The sequence below is a fragment of the Bos taurus genome, chromosome 11 (genome assembly GCF_002263795.3).
Source record: "Bos taurus isolate L1 Dominette 01449 registration number 42190680 breed Hereford chromosome 11, ARS-UCD2.0, whole genome shotgun sequence".
Taxonomy (NCBI): Eukaryota; Metazoa; Chordata; class Mammalia; order Artiodactyla; family Bovidae; genus Bos; species Bos taurus.
Genome location: NC_037338.1, coordinates 28295101 through 28320525, shown reverse-complemented (window position 1 = coordinate 28320525; position 25425 = coordinate 28295101). Strand labels below are relative to the sequence as shown.

At 44.4% G+C, this 25425-nt stretch overlaps 1 protein-coding gene across 4 annotated transcripts in view; it reads right to left on the bottom strand.

Moving 5' to 3' along the window:
* Nucleotides 1-25425, bottom strand: part of PRKCE (protein kinase C epsilon) — a 542457-nt gene that overhangs the window by 314630 nt on the left and 202402 nt on the right. For all 4 annotated transcript variants that reach the window (XM_024998410.2, XM_005212581.5, XM_024998411.2 and 1 more), the window contains one exon: nucleotides 15997-16060. In XM_024998410.2, coding sequence (XP_024854178.1) covers nucleotides 15997-16060 — 64 coding nt within the window. The remainder of the gene's footprint in view (nucleotides 1-15996; nucleotides 16061-25425) is intronic.

The window sequence follows — 25425 nt, the reverse complement described above, 5'->3', positions numbered from 1 at the left end:
AAAAGATCAGCCACAAAGTAGGGGGAGATATTTGCTTCGCAGGGGGTGCAATGGTCAAGAATCCACCTGCCAATGCAGGAGATGCGAGAGATGCAGGTTTGACCCCTAGGTCAGGAAGATCCCCTGGAGAAGGAAATGGAACCCACTCCAGTACTCTTGCCTGGAGAATCCCATGGACAGAGGAGCCTGGCAGGCTACAGTCCATTGTGTTGCAAAGAGTCAGACACAACTAAGCGACAGAGCACACACACACATTTGCAACAAACATAACTGCCTCTGAAACAGTAAGAAACAGGCCAGAAGCATAATAGAAAAATGCACCAAAGGAATGAATAGATATTTCTCAGGAAAGATCAAAAACCTGTAGGTACATGAAAAGATTCTCAATTTCATTAACAGTCAGAGAAACACAAATTTAAAGTATAATGACATACCACCCACCACACTAGCAGAAATTTAAAAGTTTGATAACACCAAGTATTTGTGAAGATATAAAGTAACTGGAAATTGCAAACAAGTATATTTATGTCTGGTGGTAGCATCCATTGCTACAGTCACTTTGGAAAACAATTCATCATTACCTAGTAAATAACTTATCATTACCTATTGGACATACAAAGATCTTTTGAACTATCAGCTCCACACCGAAGTACATAATCGAAAGAAATTATAGGTGCAATGTGCCCCAGAACAGCAAAAACTTGAAAATAACCCAGATGTGCACGAACAGGAGAATGGATAAATGAATTTTGCTATTAATAAATGGGATAACATGAACTATAGTCACATCAATATGGATAAATCATCTACCAGGCTCCTCCGTCCATGGGATTTTCCAGGCAAGAGTGGGGTGCCAGTGCCTTCTCCGAAAGAATATATAGAATGGTACTATTTAAATAAAACTAAAAAGTAGAGAAGACAAAACAATATATTATTTAAGGAAATAAGCACATAGGTGGTAAAAATCATTAAAAATGCAAAAAAAAAAAAATTTAGCACAAAATTCAGAATAGTATTGGGTTGGCCAAAAAGATGTTACAGAAAAACCCAAAAGAGCTTTTTGGCCAAAACCAAATAGTTATCTTTGGGGAAATAAAGGCAAAGACAAGGTCAGTGAAGGGCCCCAGAGGCTGCAAAGGTACCGGAAATGTTCTTCTTTTTTAAATTTGTCTCATAGGTACATATGACCATAGTGGAAAGGAGGGAGGGTAAGATTGATTTAAATTAATCCTAAAAGACAGATTGATTTAAGGGAAAATGACAGAGGATATTTTTTTCTTATGTCCAACAAAAACATTATCACTTGTTGGTTTTCTAAGGCAAGGAAGCCTGGTGAAGGCCTCACGAAGTATAAGAAATGAGTGTTAAATCCTAAGGACACTGGTTTGACTTCTGCTTTAAAAAATTAAAAATAAAAGCAAAATAGGTCCCTCTTCAGGCAGAGCTAGGTGATTCTAGTTGGCATGGCAGTAGAGTGGCTACAAGGGCCATAATTACAGCCAGGGAGAGGTCGGCAGCGAGATGGCATCTATAATTAAGCAGGTGAAGTCTGTTTTCCATGCTCCAGGCACACTGCCGATGGCCCCGGTGACCCCTCACCCCCATTACAGGCAGTTCTTAACTTTCACATGTTTCGCCTTAAAACAGTACACTGGCCAAACAGAGACAGCTGCCATCAGACAGCAATGACATTTCACAACAGTGCTCTCTGCCTGCAGAGACCTGGAACCCCCTCCACACATTTGCCACGTACACCTGGACGGCAGTCACTCACTAATGCCAGGAACAAGCATTTCCTAAGCACCCCTGTTCACTGGCACTGAGACCACAAAAGGACAACAGAGGCCAAAACAGACACAGTCCTGGCCGGCTTAGAGTCTAGAGAAGCATTTGTGCATTTACTGAATATTTTATTGCTCCTGCCCCTTTTTGTTAGGAATGATGGATAAGGAAAAAGGGAAAAGACTGGCTCTTGTGATAAGATACATCTTTTCTCCTTTAGAGAATACAGCAAAATCAGCAAAGGGTCCTCGGGGGCAACAAAGGGTCCTATGTAGCCTCAGCTGTACCCTTCTAGCATTTAAGGAGGTTGACAGGCTGCCCAGGTGACCAAATGAGAAAAGAAAAAATAATAAGATGCTGGAATTATTACTAAAAAATTGTGCCTACACAATGGGACATGATGAGAGAATTTTATAATATACTTTTGTTTTCCGGGAATGGAATCTCCTATCATAACATTTAACTCAGTTATTCAGACTTTCAATTCTTTGCCCTTCAGATATGTTTGTTTGTTTTTTTTAAGTAAGGTATCATGCACAAAATTAGGGGACTGCAAACCTGGCTATTGGTCCTTCATGCATGAGAAGGTTAATAACGCTTATGATTTCATCTTTCTAAAAGGGTTGATCTTTTCTTTTCTTTGGGGGGAAGAAAGAGCTGGCTATGTGATGGCATCAAAACCACCAGCTATGTTACAGATAATCTGATCTTCAAACTGGGGCTCTGTGATAACCTAGAAGGGTGGGAATGGGCAGGAGGTAGGAGATTCAAGAGGGAGGGGACATAAGTACACCTATGGTTAATTCATGTTGATGTAGGACAGAAATCAAACCAAGATAGTAAACCAATCATCAATCAATTAAAAATAAATATATATTTTTAAAAGACAGAAATCTTTTCTACAACTTTTTTTAAATGCTCACTCAGTTTCTATTTGAATACCTACAGAGATGGAGAGCTCCCTATTTACTGCTGAAATGTACTTAACTGCTAATGAGTAGTTACTAAACGAAGCTTAAAGTTCCTCCCTGTAACTGCTACCCCTCTGGTCCCTGAGCTGCCCAAGAGCCACAGGATAAGTCTTTCCCCTATTCCTCTTCACTACACTTTAACTTCTTAAGATACCCAATCACATCTCACCGACTACTCAGGATCCCATGCTTCATTGAGGAATGATTGAGTCTTGCTCCTTGGTGTCAAGTATAGAGAGAGATGAGGAAACACTGTCAATGACCCATACCTGTATTCAGAAAGTCTTCAATCTGGGAATCCAAAATCCCAAGCATTCACTGAATCACAGCATCTTAATGCCTTTGATACAATCCAGTTGAGAGCCAGAAACATGTAACAATTCGTCACTTTCAACTGACTGGTTAGAAGCAGGGCCAGAAACAGACTCCAAGCTTCTGATTTCAGTAAAGGGGTTGCTCACACTACACTTCATCATAGAGCTGTTTATGCTGAATGCAGTATAACTAACCAGGGGCCATGTGCCCAGCATGAGGAGGCCCTGTGATGATGAAGACTCCTGCAGACTTGCTTGGAGCCGCCACGATAGCTAGTCTCACAACAGCCTTGGGTGATCTGAGTCCTCAACAGACAAAAAGGTCCAACTACAGAAATGGCCCTTGTTGCCAGTCTGGCTTTGTGTAGTCCAGATGGCAGGACAGCGCCCTGGGCTCAGCACTGCTGTGTCACAGGGCCAGCCAGGAGCCTCACGTGCACTGAGCCGGCTCTCAGCTCGAAGCCTGTGTTCCAGAAGCCTCTGCCCTTGGATAATTTGTGGCTCACTGGGGTAGGCAGGGTACAACCAGGACTCTAGTTATAGATACAATATAAATATCTGAGTACATGCTTGTATGGAAAGACACTGAAGAGTGTGGGAGCAAAAACAGTGTGTGAACCGGTGGGTTGGAGTGGGCCAGCTGGCGTGGGAAGGTCCCCAGGAGGAGGCAAACTTGAAATCAAATTTTGAAAGAACAGAGAAGTAGTTGAATTAAAAGGGAGGGGACAGGATATTATAACTGGGGACTTGGTGTGCGTGGAGGCCCTGAGGTGGCCTCAGAGCACCCCTAAGAAGTACCAGGCACAGTTTAGCCATTCAGGTTCACTCCCACCCGTGAAATTGACTGTATACTGGAATACGAAACAGCCGATTATCCAAAGCAAGGTCAGACCAAACACCTTGTTTATCTCCACAGTTTCCTTTTAAAGTGACACTTTGTCCTGTTATTTCATTTAGGCACACATTCATTTGTGTGACAAGTTAAAAATTACGCCCCTACTGTGTACCCAGCACCTAAAAGAATTCCCCCTGCATTTCCACCTCCATTAAAGGCAGGTGCAACTTGCCTGCCTCAGAGGAAGATCACAGAGAGGTAAGTTCTAGCAAGGTCCCTGGGTGAGTTACTTTAATTAAAGCCCCAGGAACCGGGAGAAAATTAGCACAGTGGGGTCAAATTCAAGCACCACTCAATACTTGAGGGTATTTATAGACAAGCAAATAAAAAAACAAAAAATCCAATATCCTGACTGGTTGCTTTTTGTTTTCGTGGTATAAATTGGTGCCTGTTCTCCTAGCTAAAGAACACCGATGCTATCCATTTTGACCTTCTGCAGGTGATTAAAGCTGGGACTCGAATACCAGGGCCCAGGGAATTGCCTACCTCCCTAAGAATATGTCAAGTGCCCTTCCAGCCTTTTTCCAGAAGAAAGGACAAGGTGGGGGGAAAGATACTAAACAAAAAAGGATCGAAAGTTCTTGATTTTGAGGGCAAAATGATTGGAAGTTGGGGAAGAAAAAAGCAGATTTCTCTCTTAATTTTCAATCCTACAGAAACTGGTTCAGAGAGGAAATCACAGGTCTTAAGAGTCTCTCACTATTCAAAGTGTTGTCCAAGGACGCGTGGCAGGGGCATCTCCTAGGACCTAATGAGAAATGCAGCAACTCAGGCCCCACCCCAGGCCCACTGAATTGAATCTGCATCTTTACAGGATCCAAGGGATTCACGGTCTTAAAACTCCTTAAGCCTCAATTTTTCCATCTGTAAAATAGGGATAATGAAACAGCAGATCCATTTAGGCTTTAAAATAATCTCTGTACAGAGATTTGGCTTAAAAATTTTTGTCCTCTCTCCCTTCCTCCTCCTAGGTGCCCAGCTCTGAGCAAACTTATCTTGGTTTTAATTCAGCCCTGCAGAGGGCCATAGGGTCATTAGTCCCATTTCTCTCTCTCTTTGTACACCAAGGAAGCCATGGAGGTCCAAGTGACGCAGCTGCCTTGTGGCCAGACACACCCTAGCTTGGGAGTTCCTCGAGGGCAAGACCTACATCTTTTACATCTTGGTTTCTCCAGCTCTTGGCAAGGTGCCAGGCAAGCAACAGACTCTCCATATACATCTGTTGAATCAGAAGTATATCCAGTAATTAACTAATTGTGGAACAAAAGCTAAAGTGCAGGTGTCTATGAAATCCTAGTCCCAGTAACACAGAGATACACCTGAAAGTGGACTTAACTTCTAACTTCATTCTTTCTGACAGCTGCCAAAGAATTTACACCTGGCTATTAGTCGAAGCCATGAGTTCCTGCTGCAGAAAACAGTTCTCTAAACTACATCACTATTAATTTTCAGGAAATGGGCAAACTTGAGTGTCTGTAGAGTATGAATAACCCACTGGCAGCCAATGTGCTAGGCAGAAGGGACCGTGGAGATGACTAAACTTGGAACAAGCAGCAGCTGGCCCTAAACTCTGGAGAGCGCTGCCTAGTGCTACTAAAAATACCTGCACAGGACTGTCCGTTCAGAGGTGAGCAGCCTCTCAGCAGCAGGAGTGGGCATGAAGAGGCCAGCAGCTTCCCGGAATGAACGCTCTGTGAGCATCATTCATCCATCACATGTTCCATGGAGTCTGGCTACTTGGTCCACCTGCCTCTACATGTCAGAAGCACATAGTCCTTGGAGACAGGCACATGCTGACAGCATCCTTAATTTCAGCATATCCCAACTCCAGATCAGAGATGTCTTGAGTGACATGAAGTGGGTGTCATGCGTTATTTCTGAGCTCGCTGCCCTTAGACATTCATGCTGTGGATTAAGCAGGTCATTCCTCTCTACCTAGGTCTTCTGAAACCTGCCGCAGCCTGTGTTCATGGGCAAGTCAAAGGCTTTTTGTATATGGGAATGGAAACATTTCTACCTAATTTTTCTGTTTCAAATTTTCTAATTGTTTAACAGCTCATGCACATCACATGAGAAAGAAAACCAAGATTACAGACATTGACAAAAATGGTTCCCCCTTTTCTGATTTCACCCTTTCCCTTCCCCAGAGACAACTCTGGTTCCCAGCATGTGGTATATCATGCAAAGACAGCCCACACCCCCCCAAGCATGTCCATTAGAAGGTGCCTAGGGGCAAGGATTTCTGTTTTCACTATTCACTTCTCAGTCCCTGGTGTAGGGCTTCCCTGGTGGCTCAGAGGGTAAAGAATCTGCCTGCACTGTGGGAGACCAGGGGTTGATCCCTGAATCCGGAAGATCCCCTGGAGAAGGGAATAGCAATCCACTCTCATAGTCTGGCCTGGAGAATCCCATGGACACAGGAGCCTGAAGAGCTAAGTCCATGAGGTCAGAAAGACCTGGACACGACTGAGCGACTAACACACTTTCTGTGTCCCTGGTACTGAGAAGAGTAACTGCCAAAGGTGCCCAAATAGTGCTATGTTGAATGAATTAGTGTGTAAGTCATACGTATGCCCGAAAAGTTCACATTTTGGAAATCAGTTCACGCATGCATGTGTGCTAAGTTGCTTCAGTCGTGTCTGACTCTTTGCAACCCTATGGACTGTAGCCCACCAGGCTCCTCTGTCCATGGGATTCTCCAAGAAAGAACTCTGGAGTGGGTTGCCATGCCCTCCTCCAGTGGATCTTCCCAACCCAGGGACTGAACCCGCATCTCTTTCATCTCCTGCATTGGCAGGCAGGTTCTTTACCACTAGCGCCACCTGGGAAGCCCTAAATCAAGTACTGCTGCTGCTGCTGCTGCTGCTAAGTCGCTTCAGTTGTGTCTGACTCTGTGAGACCCCTGAGACGGCAGCCCACCATGAAGAATCCCCCATCCCTGGGATTCTCCAGGCAAGAACACTGGAGTGGGTTGCCACTTCCTTCTCCAATGCAGAAAAGTGAAAAGTGAAAGTGAAGTCTCTCAGTCGTGTCTGACTCTTCTCGACCCCATAGACTGCAGCCTACTAGGCTCCTCCGCCCATGGGGTTTTCCAGGCAAGAGTACTGGACTGGGGTGCCATCGCCTTCTCTGAGTACTACTCTGCCTTTATTATGTCTTCTGATTGGATGTGCCTTCAGTGGACAGTGGCTCTGTCTCCTCAACCAAGAAAAGAGGATAACTGTTATTACCTGCGTTTTAGGGTTGCCATGGAGCTGACGAGAGCATGTGGAAGTACTGGAGGTTGTCATTTATTGACTGAAAACTCCAGAAAGAGCAGTCCCACTATACCCTGTTCTCCCAGTAGCTTACCCAAACGATCAAACACATCATGGTGCTTACTGGTGTAGTGTTTGCCTTATTGTTTAAGAGTACAGATGCCCTAGAGCAGGGACCATCTTCATTAACTCTATACTCCTAGGGCCTAACATTTTTTAGATAAGTAAATAAGGGACGCTTCAAATGAGGGCCACTGAGGAAGAAGGTGAGATAGGAGATTCACAGACATTCGTTCTTAGCTATATGTATGTGCACAAAAAAACACACCTTCCCAGGCCTCCAAAAGCTCACACCAAAGGTTTATAACACAGGAGGAAGATAAAAGGCCCAGTGTAAGCAGCTTGAATAAGATGGTAAATGCACTTGATTGTGAGAATGTGAATGTTTCAATGAAGCTAGGTAATAAGAAAAATCAATAAAACTGTCAGCACTGGCCAATTTCAACTGGATAAAAGAATAAAGTAATTGGTCCTGAAAGACAACTCTCTAAATTAAGTTAGATGAATGGAAATACCCTTTTGTTTTAAGCCAAATCACAAGGACATCAACAGCAGTAAATGATTAAATTATAAGCCACTCTGACCCAGTATGATCTGAGCTGCAAACATGAATTTCCCGAAACGATCTTCTTTGTAAGACACAGAACTGATGTCTAGCAAGACAACAAAGACAGAATAGGAGGCCACACCAGGATACCCGGCGCTTGCTTCTTGACTAAGGATCTATTATAAACCTATTCTTTCTATTAAACTTATTTATTCAACATGACTATTCCTCCTTCAATTACTTCATTAGTAAAACAGGCGCACAAGTCAATAGAAAATAGAAAATGCACATCTACGCTCCCATAATGGCCGAGAGGAAGGAGGCTTTGGTAGTGATCCTAAAGAGCTCTGCTCTCCACACACTCAGGATTCAATTCTGTTTCTCATCTGCTAATGGTTGGCATTTGGTGTTGTTAACTGTGGATGATTCATTTCAGAGGAACTGCTGTGCATCTCGAGCCTGTTTGGAAGGAAATGAGGGTTTCTTGGCTTATTTCTCATCAAGCATTTTAGCATTGTCTCTCTTTGTGACATTATAAACCCCTTAGTGGGAGTTTGGTCCTCACTGCTTTCAAGCTGACTCTCCCTGTCTCATCTGGTACATATGGCCACTTCCAGGAACAAGCATTTATTCCATCAGGACAAAGGAGGGAGCCAAAAATCTGGAAATTAATAGGCTCATTCCCTGAGTCTTGAGTTGCAATAGCAAGTGAATATGTGGGAGAGGGGGTGGGGCGAGGTACACATTGCAAGAATAATGGTTTTGAACATCTGGCTTTGGTTAATATTCACTCTTATCAAATGCTGAGGCTATTTTCTGTTCTCCACATGCTACTGGAGAATCCAACTTGTCCACGAATATCTGGGGACCCTGTGGGGTGAGCAGGATCATGACCTTATTGCCAGAGGCACCTCACAGGAGGGAGACCCATCAGCTCCTTGGAGCAGTGCCTGACTTTGAAGTCCCTTTTTTGGGTGGGTAAGGGGTCCCTTTAACATATAAAGCAATGTTTCTCATTAGAGACTGAACAGAACTTGAAAAGGATGAGAGTGTCAGGGCTTGATGCAGGGACACCAGCCAGATAGGCTGGAGAGAAGGAGAAGGCTTAGGGTGGTAGCAGGCTTACCATGGGACTCCATGAGATTGCTGAAAAGACCACAGAAGACCACAAAGAAAAGACCACAAAGAGATGCCTGTAGTGGTCTTGTCCTTCAAATCACCCAAGGCCTGTGCTTAAAAATGTACTCTCTGCCATAACCCAGACTTCGCCATACTTGGCCTAGAACATTCCTCCTCCTTAGTGGCCAAGGTGAGTGAGAGGCCTTGACCATGAAGACACATCCAGAAAGAACTGCCCTCAATCTTCAAACACAGCTTAATCATTTATTTTATTTCCTTGTTTGAAAATTTCTATCTGTCACACTGTCTTTGTTTGGAAGCTCCTTGAGAATACAAATGGCATCTATTTAATTTGTAGTGTCTATCCTGCTGGACATGGAACAACAGACTGGTTCCAAATAGGAAAAGGAGTACGTCAAGGCTGTATATTGCCACCCTGCTAATTTAACTTATATGCAGAGTACATCATGAGAAACGCTGGGCTGGAGGAAGCACAAGCTGGAATCAAGATTGCCGGGAGAAATATCAAAGACCTCAGATATGCAGATGACACCACCCTTATGGCAGAAAGTGAAGAGGAACTCAAAAGCCTCTTGATGAAAGTGAAAGAGGAGAGTGAAAAAGTTGGCTTAAAGCTCAACATTTTGAAAATGAAGATCATGGCATCTGGTCCCATCACTTCATGGAAAATAGATGGGGAAACAGTGGAAACAGTGTCAGACTTCATTTTTTTGGGCTCCAAAATCACTGAGGATGGTGACTGCAGCCATGAAATTAAAACATGCTTACTCCTTGGAAGGAAAGTTATGACCAACTTAGATAGCACATTCAAAAGCAGAGACATTACTTTGCCAACAAAGGTCCGTCTAGTCAAGGCTATGGTTTTTCCAGTGGTCATATATGGATGTGAGAGTTGGACTGTGAAGAAAGCTGAGTGCTGAAGAATTGATGCTTTTGAACTGTGGTGTTGGAGAAGACTCTTGAGAGTCCCTTGGACTGCAAGGAGATCCAACCAGTCCATTCTAAAGGAGATCAGCCCTGGGATTTCTTTGGAAGGAATGATGCTAAAGCTGAAACTCCAGTACTTTGGCCACCTCATGCGAAGAGCTGACTTCTTGGAAAAGACTCTGATGCTGGGAAGGATTGGGGGCAGGAGGAGAAGGGGACGACAGAAGATGAGATGGCTGGATGGCATCACCAACTTGATGGACATGAATTTGAGTGAAATCCTGGAGTTGGTGATGGACAGGGAGGCCTGGCGTGCTGTGATTCATGGGGTCACAAAGAGTCAGACACAACTGAGTGACTGAACTGACTAACTGATTCTGCCTTACCAAAACAAAGAGCTTCAAAGCTGTCTTTGATAATGATGACATGATGCTCTCTACGCAGAATGGTCTTCCCACTTCTTCCTTGTCAATCTGGTATACCTAACTTTTCCTTTTCAGCCTTCAAGCTTTGCTTCTTTCTCGAGTTTCTCTGGGTTATTCTAAAGCTTCAACTTATTCCCGTTTGGAGAACTCCTGGTAACACCAATTAAGCACTCCACGTGATATTACCTTGCATTTGTTCTCTAATGCTTTTGTCCTGCAGGTGTCTTGGATTCCTAATGGAATTGCAAGCCCCTTGAAGGCAAGGGCCATGTGCTCTTACAAACACCATTTCTCACTTTCCACTTCCCAGTCCTCAAATTCAGCATGGACACCAAACTTGGCGTATTTACTAAAATGCATTAGTGAATACTCTTCATCTGAATGAATGGTTCTGCTTAATGATCTGATCATCAGAAGGCACTGGATTAAAAAATGAAGAAATTCTAAGGAAAACAGTACAATTCTTATTAGCTAAAGATTCAGTGGGACTCTGGAATCGGAAAGATGTTATCTAGATAAAAAGCACCAGTGGCAGAGTGTCGAGAGGAAAGCCTGCCTCTCTCTTTCAACCCTGAAGGCAGCGTTCTAATGCCTGCCATGGACACCAGGTAAGAAAGATGATTAATCTGCTGGGATTTGAGTCTGACCAAGACTTAGTTATGGATACACCTTACAGACAGCCTGAAAAGGAGCTGACCGTTTCTAAACTGGGACCATGCAAGTTTTCATTTCATTTCAGTGGGAAAAAGATCTGCTTATTTATGAAAGGGATTCTTTGGGTCATCTTTGGATTCAAAACTAAAAACTTTACCTTCCTCTTTCTATAAAAAGCTTCCTGAAGAAAAGAACTAAATTGTTAAAAGCAGTGAGGAGGTGTTTGCCACATAGGCATGGGGGGACTCATTATTGGGGCCCTAAATGCAGGCAGGGCCCTGAATCATAGCCGGGAATCGGCACCAACAGGGCCTTGTGATCAACTGTTCGGCCTTGGGCACTTGACCTCTCAATGTCACCATCTCCCGCCAGGAGATGTGTGTACTTGCTCTACACACATTATCATCTTAGAAAGAAGCAAAGCATGTTTGATCATGTCTACCAGTCTGTGCAACTTGAAAAAAGTCTAGAAGAGAGCTGCAAAGATGAGATAAGATTTCTAAACTCTCTATTCAGAAAGGTTAAGGAATTTGATTGATTCAACCTGAAGAAGAGAGATTTAATAACCATCTTCGAATATATGCAGGCTTTTTACCCAGGGCTGATGAGAGTGTGGGGACCACATGTTCTGTCTGCACTGAGCAGAGAAGGTACAAGCCCAGGCTTAGGAAAACAGACATTTTTAGCATTAAGGGAGACAAGACACAGACAAGCTAATGAATGTTCTTCTGGGGAATACTTCAGTGGGCAAAGGGTGGTGACGAAAGAGAAAGAAAATGGGACAAAACTATGGGAAAGTCCAAACTCTGCAAAAAGCAATCTCATAGCCCCTGAAAGATACGGATATTATTCTATGAATTTCCTCTTTGGCAACTTGCTGTATTCTTGGACCTTTTGCTTATGCCATGCCCCAGAGTCAGAAACTTGCCCTCAAACTGTTTCCCTGGATACCTTGCCTGCTGCTCCTTCCGGAGCACTGGGTTAGAGTGTTGCTCACCTCTCTGCCTTCAGGTCTCCAGGGCCTTGAAGGTATTATCGAGCAGCCCCTTCATGTGAGTACTCTGTCCTTAAAGCAGTCCTATCACAGTATCAAAACCTACTATACATCCTATTAGCCTCATTGATGGCTGAGAAATCTGAAGTTCTAAGCTAGGAAACACTGGAGCTAGGAGTTAGGACTCCATCAGTCAGTGCAGTCCACCGGTCCACTGACTGATGTCTTTCTAAGGCTCTCTCTTTTTACTCTCTCCTCTCCTCTCCCAGAGAGGAGACTGACTGCTTTCTGAAGCCTGTGGCAACAGAAAAAAGAAGACAGGGCTTGCTTTTTCACCCACCTCTTCATCTTCTACTTCCACAATTTGTATTAATTTCCCAACCTGATCTAACTGCAGTATTTATGACAGATGTGTTGCAAAAATCTTTCCAATTGCTTTTATCTTCAGCATTTTATTGGAGAAACAGTTTGGGGACCCAAACATACCACTGAGATACTGAGATCCACTTCCTGTCCTTTATATTATTGTCTAAACTCTGAAAAACTCTCCTGGGTGAACATGACACCTGGATGGAAGGTGGGAGAAGAAGAGCCTAGAAATCTCTAGGTCAGACCCTGATTGCCCCTCCTCTGGGAGTCTGCAAATAATGGCTCATTATCATATTACTATAAAGAATAGAAATAATATACAAATCACATCACAACAAAGGGAAAAATATTAACTAATGTCTACAACAGGAAATAATTATTTGCACAATCGAGAATTACATACATTGTTTTTTATGCTTCTGTTGCCTAGGCTTATTATGCTCTGATTTAAGTATCTGGTGAGTCTGTAGTGCTGTATTTACCAGGAAGCCCCATGATCATTGCTGCTGCTGCTGCTGCTAAGTCGCTTCAGTCGTGTCTGACTCTGTGCGACCCCATGGACTGCAGCCTATCAGGCTCCTCCGTCCATGGGATTTTCCAGGCAAGAGTACTGGAGTGGGGTGCCATCGCCTTCTCCGTCATGGTCATTACCTATGATAAAAGTAAACACTAAGAGGCACCCGGTGCTTCTCCAATGATCCAGTGGGTAAAGAATCTGCCTGCAATACAGGAGACACAGAAGACGTGGGTTGGATCCCTGGGTCGGGAAGATCTCCTAGAGGAAGTAATGGCAACCCACTCCAGCATTCCTGCCCGGAGAGTCCCATGGACAGAGGAACCTGATGGGCTACAGTCCATGAGGTTGCAAAGAGTTGGACACGACTGAGCAACTAATGCACAAGAGGCACCCAAGTCTAGAGCAACACAGAAAACATTCTGAGAACGTTTACTGCATGGGATAATGTAGGTAAAGTCCTTGGCACAGTACCTGTCAACCCCTTCTACTGGTTATAGATATTAGCCAGCTTTCAGCTTGAGCTCTGATAGATGTCTATTCAAATTATACCAAAGATCAAAACTGCATGACCAGAAATGACCTTAACTGTTATCCAGCCCGACCCCATATGTCTGAGGTTAGGTCGCCTGGTTTAGCTAAAGCTCATACCAGTCAAATCCCATTATGATGAACTACACAGGACATGCAAGCAATGGAATTTTATTAGACAGTTAGAAATCACATTAATTCCAGCTCTAGCAGACGTAAATGTCCAGGCTTTCCACAGTGTGTTAGCAAGAAAAAAGAATCCTTTGGCACATCCCAGGAGAAGGGGGTGTATTCACACAGCCTCACCCCCACATCTTTCCCTGAGCTCTTTGCTATTTGCATGTGGTGTAAAGTTTGTGCGATTGCTATGAATATCTTTTTTTCCATTGATGGGACTGACTGGAGCACTTGAAATAGGCAAGCTGAAGGGATGCTTGATGGCAGAATAATAGAGCAGTGAAAATGTCAGCTGTGCCTCATTGCAGCTCTCTTTTTCACCTTTTCTCAGAATACAGAGTCAGGAATTTTCGCTAAAGAGAAGGACTTAAATAAGAATCAATGAATGTCCACAGTCTGGGTGTGACAAACCTGTTTTTCCCTGGACGCTTACCATGCAATCAAGGTAGCAAACGTTGGGGCTACTTATTCTCCGTTCCTCTTCTCACCCTCCCAACCGTTCCAAAAATGAAACTACCTTTGGACCACGAGTCCTCAACATCCCAGACCAGGACTGGGAGAACAGACGCGCAGAACACAAACGGAACGCACCAAGATCAGCTTCTAGGAAGAGATTGCTGGAAGTCTCTCCCACTATCCAGAGAAAGAATTCCAAATCCAGGAACAGCAAGAAAAAAGAGGAGAAAACTTCTCCTTTTCTTCAGAGCAACACATGCTAGCACTTTACTGAGTCTGGCATGTGTCAGCATTTCCAAAGTAAACCCTGTTTTCTTTAGATGAAAGAGATAAAAAAAAAAATAGACTAAGAATTCAGTCCAGTGAAAACTGCTTTGGTCATTCACATGCAATAAGCTGTAGAAGCAAGAAGAAAAAAACCAATTGCCTCTGATTTATTTATTCATTCATTTGTCCATATCCTTTCCCGCTAATGTAAAAAAAGGACATCTTCTATAATTTGCAAGTCATTAATTTTTTCAAAGGAAAAATAACCAAGCCTCCCACTGATTGCCCAGCATATTGGCACAGGAAGTACATATTTAATTAATTATCCTGTTGCATGTAGAATTATGTAAGGGAAAAGGGGGATTGATTTTTCCCATCAAATGTTTCACCCATATTTCCAACCAGGAGACCACTGTAATACTGTGAAGTATGGTAAATTTGGGATCAGTCATTATGTTTAAATAACACAAGGCTTTACCTTACTGGGTGCTTTATTTCTTAATCCCATTTTATTATTTTTTTGCACATCTTGAATATTTCATACTAAATATTGTTAAATCTTCAAATCTTCTACAATAGTTTTCTATTCTGGGCTGTTCAGAGCTGACAGTAGAGAAGGAAAGTTGGAAATGCCAAAATATAATTGCAATAAAGAGCAGAAAATAAAGAGACCAATTTTGGAAGAATGTTTAAAGTTTTAAACCTATGCCAAATAATTGAAATCTATTGTAAGAGGACTGACTTCTATTATGAGCTCCATATACGCACAATTACTGAATTATTCTGAACACCTGTTGAAATCAGGTGTTAACAGTCAAATAAAAATCACCAGGCACACCTGTCAAGTGCATCTTTTGACCAGCTCCTTTGAATTTCCTTGCATAATCCCCCCTCCATTACAGAATCTTAAACTAGAGCTTTTTCCCTAAAATTTTGGGGTTGTGGCTTTGGCTTATAATCCCCAGTATTCCAGGGAGATGCTGTAAAAGGCCCAAGTCTTCCAGCCAGGAGCTGTGCCTTTCCCTTTGAACCACAGCCTCTAATCCCCATCTTTTCTCATTGCCAAGAGGAACCTGCCTTGCTCATCCCATCTTTCTGCAGTGACATTAGAGCCAACCGTTCTGTCCCCAGCCCTCATAGAGAAGAGGAGAGGAAAGATGGTCCCTATAACTAAGTTTCAGTCCTAATTCCCAACCTCCTTAGAGCCCAAGTCTGCCACCACCTCCCTGTTCTCAAGTGCATATGTTTATCCCAAACTCCTCATTTATCCCTCTTTATAGAAGTAACATTTCTATTAAAGCTCTAAAGAAATAGGAATCCGAAATTTGATACCTCATTTATTTCATTTCTGACTACCCTTAGACCAACTGGTTTTACTTCCGTCCCACTGCACACACACAAACCCCATGCGAGCTTCCCAGGAGAGGCAGCCACCCCTCCAAAGCCTGCCTGGGCATCTGCGCCTGGGAATGCCTGCTTTACTGGTCTGACTCTGTAAGACGAAAATCTTCCCTCAGGTCCACCAGAGCTAACAGGTGGCATGGCTGGTCTCTTTTGGTACATAGGCGTAAACATCTTCAAAATAACCTTTTCCTCTAAACGGTGCCAATTAATTACATGTCGCTGTAATATGTCCCAGCCAAAGATGGAAGGGAGAGACCAAAAGACAAAAGGGTCAATGGACGAGAACAATGACGAGAGGTCACACTCTCCTACCTTCACCTGACGACCCCGAGAGATCAATGATCACATACACTCTTCCTTCTGGCTCCAGATCAATCTGCAATTAAGAAAATGACAGTAACTCTGTTAGTGCATCATGGGGGCAACCTGAGAGTTCATGACACTTCCAACCCAAACTGCTAAAACCTAGAGTCACAGCTCCATTCAATCCATCAACCTACAACATGGAGAGTGCTGGGTGAATTAGGCATGAGGGAGAATCAGCATTTATGGAATGTCTACTATGTTCCAGATGCACTAATGATGAGGTTTGCTACATCCCCAACAGGCAGCGCCATCCCATGGGTCCCCACCTGGAAGCAGTTTTGCTGCACAAGCAAAACGTGACACCAGGAATTGCACGGGGACACTTGACACAAGGAACACTTATGGGGGGGACACAAAAATATCTGGAGACGTTTTTGATTGTCGTGACTGAAGAGGGAGTGGTGCTACTGGCATCTAGCAGGTGGAGGCCAGGGATGCTACTAAACATCCTGCAGCAGACAGGACAGCCCCCACAACAAAGGATTATCCAGCCCAAATGCTGACAAAATCAAGGTTAACAAACTGTGTTATCTCATTTCACAGGTAAGGAAACTGACTTCACCATTCCAGGGTAAATGGCAATGCTGAGATTCAATGCCAAGACTGTCTCCAGAAGCCCCTATCCTTTATATGACACAAATTGCTCATGGGAGATTAAAAAAAAAAGCAAAAGACATTATTCCCACTCTCAAGGTGTTTATAATCTCATTGGGAAGTTAAAAAACAAACAAACAACAGAGAACAATGCCAAACCCAGCTTAATGATGAGGAACAGAAATTAACTGATATAAAGTATTCTGGTGAACCTGAAATCAGTATAAAAGAGCAGCCTGGGCAAGAAAGGGAAGGCATTCCAGATGAAGGCAACATCATAGGCAAAGGCTGGGCATGTGAGTGGTGCTCGTGCAGGACTGAAGGACCCCATGCTCAAGGGTGTGCTGGCACCTGTGTTTAGCAAACCCCAGCCTCTACCAGGGTTAGGAAAAAGCCAATCCTACTAAATTCTCACCACCAACCTCCACCCACCCTCATACCCTCGCTCCCCACCTCCCAATCCAGCAAGCTACTTCTATACAGAAACAGGCTGATGAGCAAGGTCAGAGGAGCTGGGCCTCTTGTAGTCAATATCCTTCCGAGGTCTGAGCTGTCCTTACAGAGAGTGTGTTCTCCATGAGAGTAGCGACTCCGGAAACCCTGGATCACCAAGTAACCCTGGTAGCCACCCCCGCCTTCCATCTGCCTGTGCAGAGTTCCAGTTGGCTCAGTCGTGCCAGGCTGGACTCCTCAACAAGCTGTGAGTCTCTTGAGGGAAGGAACTACTAGCCCCTCCCTTTTTTGTCCATGGTACAGCAAAGAGCAGGCACATATTTAGCAAGTACTACTTAGGAAGGGTCAGCCTGGTGAACACCTCCTCCTCCTCCAAGGTCAAGATCAGTTATTGCCTCCTTTCTGAAGCTTTTCCAGATATTCCCAAGTCAGAATGAATTACTCCTCACTTGTGTTCTCATAGTACACACACAGATCTCAATCACGGCCCCTATCAAGCTATAATACATTGTCAGTATGTCTCTATCGTCAGCCTGACAGAGACTATGACAATCCTATTTGCACCCCCAGTGTTTACCTTACTGTCTGCTGGTCAGGAGACACACCCAATAAACCTCTGCAGAAGTGGGGAAAGGCTCTGTGTCCCAGAGCCTATTCTGGGATTATTGACTCCTTCAAGCCCCTTCCTTAGGCAGGAAGGAAGGTAGGTCATTTGTACTAAAATGATATTCCAAAGAGGCACGAGGGGAAGAAGAGGTAGCTATACCCGGAGCACCGGAGACTCTCTATGAGGTAAAAACTCATGGTGAACTAATGCTGTTTGGGTCCCTGCCCCCAACATCTTGCTCCACTCCTAATCCACATTCCCTGAGCCATGTGTGAGCCCCACTTTCTTTCCTGACTCAGCCTTTCAGTGGTTGAGAGGGCTGACAGTTTCCCTCAGAATTTCAGTTCCACCCACAGGGGTCTTTGATGCCCCTCCCTGCCCCAGATGAGGCCCCTGTGCTCTTTTAGGCACATTCTCAGGGCAGGGAGGGAGGGAGGCAGAAAGCTCTCAGGTAGCTCCACAGGGGCCACTCACTGAGCTTGAGATCTTGAGTTCGGGGTCCAAATGGGAGCCAAATACCACACTGATGATGCCAGGAGATGACTCTCTGCACCCCTTCTGCCCCAAGAGCCCATGATTTCAGGTTTTTGGATAAAGAAAATGTTCTCCAGCGTTCTTACCACTAGTACTGTCCCCTGCCACAAGCATAACCTGGCCCCTGCAGCGAGTTACAAACAGGAAAACCATCAGTCGACTCCACTGAACAGAATCCAACCAAAATCCCGTCCCTGCCACAGTTCAAAAGTCTCAGGGGCCCCCTTGTCCAAAAGCATGGAATTTAAATAATGTATGCCTCTTAGAGATTAGATCATTCCTATTAAACCCTGCCGGCAAAATGAAACACTTTCTCATATCCTCCAAGTCAAAGATTTCCCACGACTGTGGATTTCATTGGCAAAGTACAATGGTATCTGAGAAAAGCAGGGAGGGAGACAGCAAAGGAATGAGATGGGCCGCGTGGCCTATCGGAAGGCAGGCTGCATGCCTATCTTTGCAAAAGGGGAGCGAGAGCTTGTGTCAAGGGGGAACAGGTCATTGATGATAAAATGTATTAGGATATTAACATTCAAGATAGCAATCAGAAACCATTTTAGCACCCACTGCTGCTTCAATGCCGATGAAATGCATTTCTAAACAGAAAAATAGAAATTAAGCTATTAAACATGCCAAGAGCAACAAAGAGCTTTGCAGCCTGGGCAGATGGCCGCGGAGTGCTGGCTGAGCCCCAAGCAAGCTGAGTGAGGAGGCTCTGAGAATCCATCCAGAGTGGTGTGACTTCGACGTGGATGACTGGAAGGGTTATCTGGTATAAAAAGGGGTGGAATGCGTTGCAACTTCATGGCCAAATTAGCTTAATCACAAATTCTGCTCACAATTACGTGGTGCGGATAATGAAGCAATGTAGGTGCCCAGCCCTGCAAAACCCCTGCAACCTGAAAGCCAGCATCACCACCAGGCAACTGGCACTACATAAAAGCAGGCCTCCTCCCGCCGCCCAACCATCCCCTTCTCATAGTTCCTTCTCACAGGCTTCAGGTTCCTCCCAGTTCTCCAGAGGCAACCCCATTTGTCAAATCGCCTTGAATCTCATGCTTTTATTTGATACACTTTCCCTGATACTATCTCCGTTTTTGACTATGATTCTGTTTCAACCTTCAGCTGAGGCCAGAAGCAAAGCAGTAGAACCGAGGGGGAGATAAACACAACCTTTAGAGTCAGATCAGGACTGAATCCCAGTTTTGTCACTTACAGGTCAGTCAATTATGTATTCTCTTCGAACCTCAACCTCTATCTCTTCATCTGTGAAACAGGTTGCTGTGAAAATTCCACAAGACGCACATACAAAGCCCTTGGCACTTAGGAGCTACTCAGTATATAGTGGTTAAGAGTGAATTTGCTGGCTCTCCGGCCTGAAGCAAGAAACTAGCTCCTCTAAGCTTCAGAGCGCTCCTCAGTGATATGGAGCAATAACAGGTCCTGTGACGGGCTGTCCTGACATAAAATGCAAAACCTATGTACAGTGCACAGCAGGGTGCCTGGCCCAGAACACTCAGTAATTGTTGCTGCTATTGTTATTAAAGGCTTCCCAGGTGGCTCAGTGGTAAAGAATCTAGCTACCAATGCAAGAGATGCAGGAGACTCGGGTTTGATCCCTAGGTCAGGAAGATCCCCTGGAGGAAGAAATGGCAACCCACTCCACTATTCTTGCCTTGGAAATTCCATGGACAGAGGAGCCTGGTGGGCTAGAGTCCATGGGGGTCACAAAACAGTCAGACACAGCTTAGTGACTGAGCCCGATGACAGTTGTTATTCAAAAGTCAAGTATTTAAATTTGCTACTTAATCCGATGTGATGTTCTTTCCACCATATCAAACTCTCTGTCCACCCCCCACCCCCGCTACAAAGCATTTTCTTGCCCAAAGTTGGTTATTTTATGTATTCCAGTACATCTGATGATTTTACAGTGCTTTGAGTTATCAGACGTAGAACCAAGGTGAGAATGTTGCACCCTCCCCTAGCAGGAAACCCAGGGGCAAAAACTGGCTATAGCCCCTGTTCATCAGAGGGTCATGAGGTGATTGAGATAAGAAGTGGAGGATGACCACATATTGTCTCTACTAGGCCTGGGACACTGTATTGAGTTTTTTACTTGAATTAGTTCACCTAATCTCTTGTGAGGGCTTCCCTAGTGGCTCAGATGGTAAAGAATCTGCCTGCAATGCAGGAGGCCCAGGCTTGAGCCCTGGGTCAGGAAGATCCCCTGGAGAAGGGAATGGCAACCCACTCCAGTATTCTTGCCTGAAGAATCCCATGGATAGAGGAGCCTGGGTTCTACAGTCCACGGAGTTGCAAAGAGTCAGACACAATTGAGCAACTAAACAACAACGACAATCTCCCACACATATTCCCCACTTTTCAGATGGAAAAACTTGGGTTCAGAAAACTTTCAGTGGGATTCCCACACAGTGCTGCTGCCTTGAGCACCCAGCAGAGATGACTTTGATAGGGTTCCATCTCAAGCCCCATCCAGCCCAGAATGGGCAGCCTCTGGCTGTCCTCTGTGGGTGTCCTTCTCAGGTACAACTGACCTGAATACCTCGTCTATCCTCTGCTTCCCTGACTTGGGGAAGGTCTGGGCATAAACAAGATCTCCATTCCTGCAAATTCGGTACAAAGCAACAGCGAAAGAGCTCAAACCATCGAAACCAGCAAAAAGCCATCTCTGAAAAGCAAAAAGACCTGCAGGTACTCTTTTGGATGGTGCCTGACCCTTCACAAAGTTCTTCACAAGCATTATTCATTGATCCCTCACAATTAACCTGTAAGGTAACAAGTATTATTAGCAACATTGTAAGGATGAGAAAACTGAAGTTAAGGAAGATAATCAGGCTAGTGAGAGCACACACAGCTGCAGGGGCAGTGTTCACACAGTGGTCTCTGGGGACCAGTCCTCTGGAGCTGAACAGTCAGGGATGAGGGCAGAGTCAGAACCTGCCCCCTCAGCTCCCAACTCTCAGCAACCTCTATTCCTCCCACCACACCACACCTGTCCAGCAAGAACTCTGACCACTGGGCTAGCACCCCACCCACGCAGCCGCTTTAGCTGTCACTGCTGCGTGCACTGTGCATGCCTACGTTTGGGGGCAGTGGGGCTTAAGACAAAGGAGGTAAAAAATTCATAGTCAAACTTCCTCCTAACCATAGGCTCCACTTTCACTGAAGACCTCGAGGCAAACCTCTCCTCAGAGCAGCCCACAAGGGTCACAGAGGCCCCATCTGAGTTTCATTTCCTTTTCCATCTGTTGTTAGGCACTAGGGCCTGGAAAGAAGCAAAAGGGAGAGAGTGGGTCAGAAAAAGATGACTCCAGGAAGGAGAAGGAGGCTGCACCGCCCCTGTTACACCAATTAAGTCCTAGATAATAGACTGTTTCTTGTATTTCCTGAAGGAGGGTGGGGAGTGAGGGAGGAGGAAGTGGGAGGAAGAAGGAGGGAGAAGACTCAGGGTTTCTTTCTGAGGCAGAGGACCCACTTCCCAAGGCCTGCATTCTCTTTACTGCTGGCTCTTCTCCCCGGAGACCCCCTGGGCACACTACCATCCCCAGAGGCACTGGGCATGGAAGAGGCAAGCCAGACCTAGCAGGAGATCTTCACGCAGCAAGTGGCCTGCCTGCTAACCACTGCTTCTGGAAGGCAGTAAACGTGGAGACCGCAATGGCTGCTCTCAAGCAGCTGCTGGGTGCTGATTTTGGAGTTAGCAGCCAATTAAACTAAAGACTCTTCATTAGAGGAGTTTGCTGCTAGCTTGATGGGTAGAGAGCACCGGCTGGTTAAAAAGCAGAGGTTACACATGTAATTAAATATTTTTAAGAGTTCCACTCGGTTCACAGGCTTCCAACAGTACTTACATTCATGAAATAAGGGGAAAAGAGGATGGCTTCTATCTCAAACACCTTCCGTGGAAGTGCAAAGATATTATGCAGACTTTCGTGTATATCCTGCAGGGCAAAATTCTGCCTGTCCAGCCCACTGGAGGGATTTAATAATATTTATAAATGTTGGCGCAGTGGATGAAAAGAGGATCTGTACAACTGAATTATGGAGATTATTTACTTGGGAAGCCATCACATAACCATGTACATGCGTGCTCTGTCATGTCTGACCCTTTGCGACCCCATGGACTGTAGCCTGCCAGACTCTGCTGCCCATGGAATTTTCCAGGCAAGAATACTGGAGTGGGTGGCCATTTCCCACTCCAATATTCCCCACTCCAGGGAATCTTCCCAACCCATGGATTGAACTGATGTCTTCTGCATTGGGAAGCCATCAACCTGTACACGAATGTTCCTAGTGGCCTCATTCATAAGAATCAAATGCTGGAAACAACCCAAATGTCCAAGAACAGATCAATGAATAAGTAAACCAGGCCGCATCCATCCGATAGACTTTCACTCAGCAGTGAAGCATGAACTCCTGGTACACACAACAAACCGAATGCTACGGGAAAGAAGCCAAATACAAAAGAGCACATACTATATGATTCAATTTACATAATGTTCTAGAATAGGCAAAACGAATCTATCATGACAAAAAGACTGTCAGTGATCTCCTGGCGGTGGAAATGAGAACTGGATTCAATGAGGCATAGAGGATGACTGAATGATTTTGAGTTTTGTATTTTACAATGGTAAAGTAAATATTCAATTTTTTTAAAAAGAGGCACAGAAGAACTTTTGGGGAAGATGAAACTTTTCTGTATGTTGATTAGGTGGTGGTGACATGAATGCATACATTTGTTAAACCACATCAAGCCACACACTTAAAATGGATGCGTTTTCTTGCATGTAAATTATACCTCAATAAAGTCGTTTTCAAAAAAGGAAAAAAAGAAGACATCATTTCACATAAGGATTGCTCTACAATTTTTCTTTAAATAATAAATCATCTTCCCACCCTCAGGGCATTTAAAATTTCATATTCCATTTTTAAAAATAAAAGGGTTCATTCAGAGTTTTTCAAGAACACATCTGTCACCCAACATAATGTACACCTACCTGTGTAGGCATATATTCACACACCCACCCACGTGTGCAAAACACTCACAGCCACCTTCTCTTGTCTTTCTGTGATCAAAATACAGTAAAAGCAAGAAAAACATCCAAAATGTAGGTTCTCTGCTGAATTATTTAAACCTGCCTTTCTGTGTGTGGATCTCAATTTCCTCATATGCAAAACAAAACAAAACAAAAAAATAGGCCAAATGTTCTAGAATGGCTTTTAATGACCTCAAGGACCTAAATATCCATGATCAGGAGACACTTGAATAAATCATGGGAAATCATTCAGTAGGTGACTATGCAAGCCCTATAAAAAGAAGGAAAAGATCTAAATGTATTGACCTATATGAAATTTTCTCTGGGTTATAGTAAGTGGGAAAAAATATAGTGTAATGGGTATATTATGCCAGGCTATCATGTGAATAAAATGGGTGATCATATGGGTATACAAACACACACACACTCATACTCGTTAGGCAGAGATTCTCTCTAGAAAGAGTCTTAATCAACAGGGATAGAAACTATAGTATTGAGGGGCCAGAAATCAGAAAAGGAGCATTATTCCTTACTCTATGGTCTTTTGAACCATTTGACTTTTAAAATCATGTTCCTAACCTGTTTGCAGGGCAGGAATAGAGATGCAGACCTAGAGTACGGACCTGTGGACACAGTGGGGCAAGGGGAGGGTGGGACCAGTTGAGAGAGTAGCATTGATATATATATATACCGCCAAGTGTGAAATAGCTAGCTAGCAGGAAGCGACTGTATAGCACAGGAGTGCAGCTCAGTGCTCTGTGATGGTTTAGAGGGGAGAGATGGGGGATAGGAGGGAGGCTTGAGGAGGAGAGGATATATGTATACACATGGCTGATTCACAATTTGTACAGCAGAAACTAACACCGCATTGTAAAGCAATTTTACTCCAACTGAAAAAAACCGTGTCCTTGTGTGAACTTGTCACAATATTTAAGTCAACACCTTTTTTCACTACCCATTTCTAACCTCCAGTCCCCCGGAGAGTAGCTTGCTTCCGTTCCCAGACACATCTTATATAAACGCCCCTCAAAACTGGCTGACACATTGCTTGCCCATCCGCCGTAACCAGGTCCTAGATACCAAGAGAGCAGCAGCCAGCATCTCCGTGTGGAAGCCCTGTTGGCTGAACTGGAGGCCTGTTACAGATTCCAGCTCCCCACCAGCCACAAAAACGGAGTCAACTCAGCTAGCACCTGCTTCCTCTTTTCAACAGGCTCAGAAATAGACCCAGAGAGCTGGCTCCCTCTGATGACAGAGGTGGCTAAAAACAAATAAGTCTGTGTATATAGATGCTTTCCTGAGCTGAAAAAACATCCCAAAATGCCAAATCTAATGCCAAGCGGGTGCGATGGCTTACAAAGTATCGCCAGGTCAGGGTGTCATCTTCCTCTCTTCTTTCAGGGATGACAGTGTATGTGTAAACCATGAGCAGATGCTGAATGCAAACAGTAGGAAATGCAACCACTTACCCCCAGTATTTTGAAGTGAAAAATACTCACCACCCATCTGCACTTTGCATTTTGCTTTACAATGCTCTCTCTCACTGCATATACTTGTATCCATGTGTTTTATTCCATGTTTCCTGATTTTCACACTAAGCCAATCACAGTGAATGAGTGTCAAGGCTCTGAAGCTGGCCTAACCCCAGCTCTGCCTGTCACAAGCTGTGTGGCCCCTGCTTCAATTTCTTCACCTACACATTTAGAATGTCAGTGCAACCTGTTTCGGAGTGTTGTGAGGATCAAATGAGAGGGTAAAGCACTTGGAGTTGGGCCTGACACACTGCTAGAATCCTCTCAATGTCAGCTGTCAAGTCGTTAGGGTTATTGCTTGCCTAGACTTTGAGACCCTCTGGGGAAGAGTCACATGTCCCTTTTAGGGGGAGGAGGGGTCCACAGTTCTTGATCCAGGACTGGGCACATGGCAGCCTTGATCCAGGACTGGGCACATGGCAGGGAATCAGTAGAGACTCCACCTGGAATTCAACGGATCCACATAGAACAGAGCCAAGCCCCAGTAAGGAGCTCAAGATTGTGCAACCAGAAAATTTATCTCCAGGCCAGGAACCTTTCTGTCTCTATAATATCACAACTTAGTAGGACCTTCACCAATGGCTCACAAAGGTGTTCA